We start from the raw sequence: 8,329 nt of genomic DNA, 5'->3' as shown, positions 1-8,329 counted from the left end.
CACGAACATAGATGAACGAGTGAAACATCTGTTCATGTTAGGTTTGTAAACAAACCGAACGGACATGAAAAAAAGGCATGCATGTGTTTGTTCGTTTAACTTTAAACGAATACGATCACGAACACTTAATCAAACAAATATTTGTGTTCATGTTCGTTCGTTAAAAAATGAACATGTTCGTGTTTTTTGTGATCGTTCATTTAAAATCTAAACGAACAGTCTACGAACATAAATGAACACAATTAAACAAAGATAAACGAACTTGAAGGAACATGTAAATACATTAACGAGTGCATACATACATAAATGGACATAAATGAACGCATTTAAATGAACCAAATATAGACATATTATGGTGATATAATTTCAAATGCAAATAATATTTAATAATTTTTCTATTAATATGTGGACGAACATGAAAGAATGTAAACAAACTTAAATGAGTGATCATAAACGAGTGTTCACGAACATAGATGAACGAGTGAAACATCTGTTCATGTTCGTTCGTTTATTTTAAAAGAACTTCCAGTCTAACGGTTCATGAACAAGTAGAAGTATAAATAACTCCTCTATAAAACTTTGAGTATTGACTTTTTAGTGCTTATTTCACATTTTTATTAATGTATTTGAAGTAAAGTATCATCACTAATCGTGTTATTCGGGTTAACCTGAAACCCGATTATTTTCCAAAAATAAACCCGAAACTCGACCCTATTAGCATTTGGGTTATTCGGGTCAACCCGAATAACCCGATTAATACTTTTTGACCCTATTTAACCCGACCCTAATTAGCTTATTCGGTTCGGGTCGGGTTAATCGGGTTCGGGTATTTTGGACACCCCTAATTACATCATGTCACATCGTATCTTATTGTAACATATCAAATTGTATCATATCTTATCATGTCATGTGATGTCATATCATATCAGATCGTATCATATCTTAAGGTATCATATCATATCATATCGTATCAAATCATATTGTTTCACTCATATCAAATTGTATCACATCATATCGTATTATATCACATTATATGATATTGTATTGTACTACATCTTATCATATTATATTACATCATACTACGTAATCTTGTTCAAGAAAAGAAAAGAGAACACCTACGTAACACCATCCTTATTATCAAGGCACCTAATATTCATGACCAGACCTGATCCAAGAAACACATGTAGCTCGAATTCGAAAACTCTCCAAAATGAGCATGTTGAATGGAAAAAAATTATAAAAATGAATATAGACATTTAGTTTTTTTTCAAAATAAACAAAAGTGCCCGTAAAAGGAGGCAAAAATAAAGCATGTGCTTTAGAGGTGTGTTGGTCTTGAATAAAGTTCCTACTAAGGCTGAGAACTTAGCATGCTCATTTACATGTCCGTAAAATTTTGCACCGGTTTGATGGCTAAAATCAAACTCCACTTTACATGTATATTATTTTGATTGTTTTTTTTTGTGATCCCATTGTTTCACCGTTTTTACATTTGTTATTGAATTTTAGCTCATGCTTTAATGTCTTAGCTGGTGGTGCTTATTTTTTCTCTTATGGGTGGTTATATTATATACTAGCTTATATTCCCGTATGCCACACAGGTTGAAAAATTTATTTAACTTGTTAATAAATATTATCTATGAATTTTTAAAATTAAATTAACAAAAATCAAGTAATTTAAATTAAAAATGCTTGGACACTTGTCAGTTCCATTTTTCATTTTATGTTTTGTGAACACCATTTTCAATTTAGTACGGTGTTCAGCAAATAAAAGTTGACATCTCCCTTTTTAAAAGTTCGTGTGATATGTTTAGAAGGATTGTCATAAATATTTATTTAGAAGCTTTAACAGATAGCCTATATCCTGTTGAAGTTTTGAATTCATAGTAACATTAAAAACACCAAATTTGTATGGCATGGATAGTCTCCAAATATGTTAATCAGTACCTTAAATATGATTACTACAAATATATCATTTCAATACTTTTAAATGTTATTTATAAGGTTTAATTCCTTAAGCATACACTCTGTCCATTTTCGACCCATTTGGACATATAAAAGGACACTGCACAAAGATTGGTTCTATATAAAATAGATATATTTCATGCCTCCATACATTGTATGAAAACGAAATTTAAGAAAAAAATAAAAAGGTACAAATTCTTCCATCCAACCCATAAAAAATTAGATGTTATACGTGTCTAGCAGGACCCATTACAAAAAAAAAATGTATAAATCATGCCACATGCCATGTTTCTACATGTAAACATAGGCTTTGCCCAAAGAATATTTTAAAATAAAAGAAATTACATTGTTATGAGGGTATTTCCTTTACGGTATCTAAATCTATTACTAAATTGGACCAAAGTGGATTGGTTAGCCAAAATGTAACACCCGAACACATTGCGAGTTCTTCTTCTCCTTTGCTTGTTTGGCCTATCAAAAATCCTTAAAATACATTAAAAACAATAATCGAAATTAGGTTTGTAAACAAAATAAACGGGTTGTGCTTGTGTTCGTACATGTAAATTTAATTGAGCAAATGATTAATGATGGGGATTTTATTGTTTGTAGAAACCTAATAGATAAACCAAAGTTATATAGAACACAGACATTCCTCAAATACTCAAAAAGTAAAAGGTTGAAAAGTTAAAAAAATGAGACTTTCACAGTTTTCAACCTTTATATGTAAGGCCAAATCATATATCTTTATCCTTTTGATAATATCACATCTTAATGACTGTAAAAAGTTTTTGATAGTTTGAAATTTATGTTTAGAAATTATTTTAAGAAAGACTGAAAAGAAGAAGATGTTTGATGTATCTTGGATAGAGAGTTTCATACCTCTTTAATGTCAAGTCTTGAAATACAAAATGTTTGACTTTGAATCTAAAAATATTGGTTAGACTCGGGGAACCATTTTGACAAGAGAAAATGCTTCAGTTTAATAACTAAAACAAAAATTCTGTAACATGGTACGTGCAACATTCCCACCGATAAGTACCTGCAAACATACATGTCAAAGGTTTAGATTTTAGAACCAATTTTTTGATGAAAACACACACGACACCTAGACTGCGTGTTCGTGTAAGAAAACATACCATAATGGAGATAATGGATATGAGAGATCAAGAAAAGGATATGGCCACCTGTTAAGATTGTCATTTATTGTACTTATTTATATCATAAGTAATTAAAAGATATGAAAGACTGATAATATACCAAAGTTCTATATGCACGCGTGAACAATCCATTGGAAGACCACGAAAACACAAGTCCGTAGGACAAAGTATGCGATTCGAAACCATGGGAACTGCTGCAAATTTCATATATATAAGAGTTATAATCAGAAATAAAAGTTCTCATTTTGTGTAAAAAAAAACTTACCAAACTATTTAAGGCAGTGTCACCAATTAAAAGACAGCATTGATAGAGTGCATATTTATAAAATACAAAAAATATAATTTTAACATACATATTATATAAAATTTATATAATATGAGGTAGAGGTAAGGCTCTCTATCCTTATGGGGTAGAGGTAAGGCTGTCTACATCTTACCCTCCTCAGACCCTACCATAGCTTTGCTATTGGTGGGATATACTGAGTACGATGATGATGATGATGATGATGATGATGATGATATTATATAAAATTTATAAACTATAGAATTTATAAATTTATTTGTTTTATTTTTGTTATTCTTTTATAAGGTTTTAGATATCGAGTGACATAATTTATGTATAATTTTTATTTATTTATTTGTTGGTATGATATTATTATATATAGATATTAAAACTTAGGGTTAAATCTAAACGAGCCAACGAGCCGAGCTAGCGAGTCGAGCCAAGACCGAGCCACGAGCCGAGCCGACCCTGGCTCGAGCTCGGCTCGTTTAGAAATTGAGCCGAGTCGAGGCGTGCTCATTTAGAGTCGAGATTTTTCGAGCCAAGCTTTTTTCGAGCTATTTTCGAGCCACGAGCCGCGAGCTTTTTGAACAGCCCTAGTCGTTGTTGTTCCTTTTGAACCATTTGACGTGCTTCATCCCATGTCGGACAACTATTGTTGATTATAGTACCAATGGTGTCCAATTCGACCGATAAGCCGCGGACCATTTGCATAACCAGTCGAGTTACACTAACCGGTTGATCCAAATCGCCCAATTGACCCGCGATTTCTTTGTGATTCTTGCAATACTCGTCAAGATTACCGCAACCTGCAAGAGTTGTGTTCCTGAATTCGTGTTCAAGGGTAGCGGCTCGTGACTGTTTGTTGCACATGAAGATGTCATAAATTTTGGTCCATGCTTGGTAGGCGGTACTGTCGTCTTCAAGGGTGCGGGATAATAAGTCTTTCGAAATCGTACTGTAGATCCACTGGAGGACAAGAGCATCAATTTCCGCCCATTGAGGGAAGGACGGGTCGTCAGCATCAGGTCCCGGGGTGTCGTCGATGTGATCGAGCACCTTGTATGCTTTGGAGTGTAGTTTGAACAACTTGACCCAAGACGAGTAGATCGTGTCAGTTCCATCGAGGGTACATATTTTGTTTTGTATATTGGAGGCGGTGTATGCGGGGTGTAAGGCAGGTTTGATGTCACCGGCGAGGGGGTTTTGTGGTGTCGTCTAAAAAAGAAAAAAAGGAATTGTGTTAAGACCTTAGCTTTGATACCATGAAGACCGAATTGTTTGTCATTCTCATTGTGTTTTGTCAAGGAAATTACAAAGGATATAAATAGCACAAAGTTACCTAACAAACATTGTCTAACTAAGGTAACTCAATAACCATAACAATGAGTAATATATGGAGAATCAATGTATATCTTCCGCTAATAGAAAGAGTTAACATGGCCATATTTCCGACGGTCTGGCGCGCACCAACAAATTCCCTTCCGTAACCATCTTTATCAACGAAAAACCGACGGATTTGACCATCGATGATACTTTTTCGGGTTGCTCCATCGATCGTGGTCAAACAAACCAAACTTTTATGGTCCACCAAAATCGAACTAGTAAACATGAACACCCTAGCGTAGCTTTTGGTCCGGTAAAAAACGTAACGAATAATTAATATACAAAGAATCTGAATCAAATTTCAAAAACCAGGACTCACTTTTGTTGGTTTGTTACTTTGTTATTCTTTTTATTTAGTTACACGCAAATAATTACTACCAATCCTAATTATTTTCATAATTAGGCCAAAGATGCCTTCAATAACAAGAAACACATTCAACAAGATTCCTAGAACTACTATTGCATCTTTAGACTAATTTTACCAATTCAAGAATCTGATTCCACCTGCAACTTCATAAAGAAATAGTTTTCTATACTTTTAACGCGGGACAGAGAGTCGAATACAAGCCAAACACAATAGACAAACGAGTTACAAGTGTGATCAGAATCGTTTATTGGCGCTTTTATGAAAGTTTCCAAACCTTTTTGACATTTTGATTTCTTTTTTGCTTGCAAGAGAAGGATTTTGTGGAATATTTCATGTGTCACACCCTTTAAATGGCCATGTTGCATGTCAAGTCTAAACACATCGAAAAACCATCATATGGCGAAAAACAAAACTAGCCAAAACTGTCCTCGTGAAAAGATACGTAAAGCTACATTTGGTAGGTTTCGTCGCAGTGATCCTTCAATATCATCTAAAGCTCAGGTTTCCTACATGCAACCAATGTCTAACGAGATCCCAATCGAGTATGTTCCTCCCTCGGATGTCAAGTCTGTTAAAAACGTTCATTTTACTTCAGAGGATGTCCCAAAGAACGGAAATTTGGTGGTGGGCGCAAAAAGTTGGTTGATCAGAAGACTTTTGGTGAATCAAGATTCGATAGTTTTATTAATCGTACGAGGATGAAATTGAGTGCTCCTTCGGATGTTGGTGTTGCGAAGACGGTCAGTAGGCATGATACAGCTTTCAATGATATGGTGTCGGGTTTTATCGATCGGACAAAACTTAAGTTCCGAGCTACATCTAGTATGGGTGCTGATGAGAAATATGGGCCATTCAAGTGACATTATTACGTTGGTTTGAAACTAAAGTTATTGCTTATGTAATTTGTTTGATTTGTATCATGTTATCTTTATGTGTTTAAACAAATAAAAGTTAAATTTTATTGTTATTACTTACTCCGTAATAGTGAACTTTGTTGATACCCACACTTTTTAAAAAAAATATATGACAAAATTAGTTTGTACATGAATATTTACAAATGGCCCCATAATATGGAAAACTAATATTAGGGCTGACAATTCGTGTCTTAACAGGTTTAACAGGTAAGAAGCGACGCGCGTAACACAAATATCAAACATGAATACGGCTCGGTTAGCTAATTTATATGTAATGACTATAAGACAGTTTTAAGTTTTTGTGTACCAACAAGGGAAAATGATGGAGTCTAGCCAACCAATTTCAATTATTTAAGAAAATAAAAAAACACATACCGCACTTTTTTGATTAACATGTAATATCGTGTCTTAAACAGGTACCCAATTGCCAGCCCTAACTAATTTATAACAGAAGACTTCATAAAGGAATTACCTTTACGACAATCCAACTAGTTCATGAATTATATACACCCCGTTGACCCTCCTTGCCGCTCGCTCTTTACCCCTTCTTTGCTGCTCGCAAAAACAACGGTACAAGACCGTTGCTTCCCAAAAACCTGGTTCAAAAGAAGATTAATTATTCACCTTCTTGGTTGTAATGATTTTAAAAGTATACACCATAATACATTAGCATAAGTCATAAGTGTAGAAAGAGTTAAAACTACAAACCAAAGCAAGCCAAAAACATTTTGAGAACAAAAATCTATTTAAACAATACTCATAACTATGTGAAATTTCGTTATATAGTTGGGTAAATCTCTCGGGCAATTCGGGTTTTCTTTAGTAAACACGACAATGTAAAAACCATTGACATGGTTTGGTGACTTTTATGTTAGATTTGGGTTCTTTTCACAAAACTTCACAACTACGTAAAACCAATTAAATAACCTTGTGATTTTCACATGGTTGTTGCACTATTTCAGTCTGAATGAGGTTTATTTTCGACGTGGCACCGATGGATTTCTGTAACTAACCACCTTTATTGACAAAATGCTAACGGACGTGACGGTCAAATTGGCTATGTTCTGTAAACTTTATATATCGCACCACTTCTATCACATGACATTTATTAAAAGCTTATGAGATTATTATGTTTATTATATTATAAAAATAAAAATTCAATTACCTTAACCTTAACCTTAACCATATAACTTTTCAAAAATAAATGGTATCACCTTATTAAAGGCATAAAAATATGTTTTGAAGGCACACTTACAAAAGAAGAGGAAAAATTAGAATAACTGATTGTAAACCTTTTAATTAGTTACTTTTAACACAACTGATTCTATACTGAATGTGACACGGATCCATGAAGGTCAAACTAACCAAACTGTTGTGGTCTGCGAAAACATCGAGCTAGTAAACATGAACACGCTAGCCTAGCTTTTGGTCTGGTCAGAAACATAACGAATAATTAATATGCAAGGAATTGGAATCAAACTTCAAACTTTTGTTGGTTTCTTACACGCCAATAATTACTACGTACGTACCAATTATAATTAGGCCAGATTAAAGATGCCTTTAACAACAAGAAACACATTCATCAGTATTCCTAAAACTACTCTTGCTTTTAGACTAAATTAGCAATTCAAGTATCTGATTCAACCTGCAACTTCATAAAGAGATAGTTTTCTATACTTTTAGGTTTTAAACGCGGGAGATATAGTCGAGTACAAGCCAAAAGCAATAGACAAATGAGTTAGAAGTGTGATCAGATCTTTCAAGGACGCTTGTATGAAAAATTTCCAAACCTTTTAGATTTTAGACATTTTGATCTCTTTTTGCTCGCAAGAGAAGTATTTTATGAAATATTTCATGTGTCATTCCCTTTAAAATGGCCATGTTGCATGTCAAGTCTAAACACATCAAAAAACATCATATGGCGAAAAACAAAACTAGCCAAAAACCGGCCTTGTGAAAAGTTACGTAAAGCACTAAAGCTAAATTTGGTAGGTTTCGTCACGGCCATCCTTCAATATCATCTAAAAACTGGATTTTCTAGACGCATCCATTGTCTAACGAGAACCCAATCGAGTCTGTTTCTCCCTCGAATATCAAGTTTGTTAAAAACATTCATTTTATTCAGAAGTTGTCTCAAAGAACGGCAATTTTAGTGGTAGGTGCAAAGAGTTGGTTGATAAAAAGACTTTGGTGAATCAAGATTCGATAGTCTTATTGATCGTGTGAACATGAAAGCGAGTGCTCCTTCTAATGTTGG

General features: G+C 33.9%; 1 protein-coding gene across 1 annotated transcript; it reads right to left on the bottom strand.

The window, feature by feature from the left end:
• Positions 1-3,921: 3,921 nt before the first annotated feature.
• On the bottom strand, positions 3,922-4,959 carry LOC143533762 (uncharacterized). The gene is made up of 2 exons (XM_077028439.1): positions 4,876-4,959; positions 3,922-4,623 (listed from the first exon to the last, which is right to left on the bottom strand). The coding sequence occupies exons 1-2, from the start codon at positions 4,957-4,959 to the stop codon at positions 3,922-3,924; spliced, it is 786 nt and encodes a 261-aa protein (XP_076884554.1).
• Between the last annotated feature and the right edge of the window lie 3,370 nt (positions 4,960-8,329).

This window comes from Bidens hawaiensis, unplaced genomic scaffold (genome assembly GCF_021521415.1).
Source record: "Bidens hawaiensis isolate Kalapana, Puna unplaced genomic scaffold, B.hawaiensis_p1.1 tig00009894_1, whole genome shotgun sequence".
Classification (NCBI taxonomy): domain Eukaryota; kingdom Viridiplantae; phylum Streptophyta; class Magnoliopsida; order Asterales; family Asteraceae; genus Bidens; species Bidens hawaiensis.
Note: the sequence above shows the minus strand (reverse complement) of the source record. Positions and strands in the feature narration are given on the sequence as shown.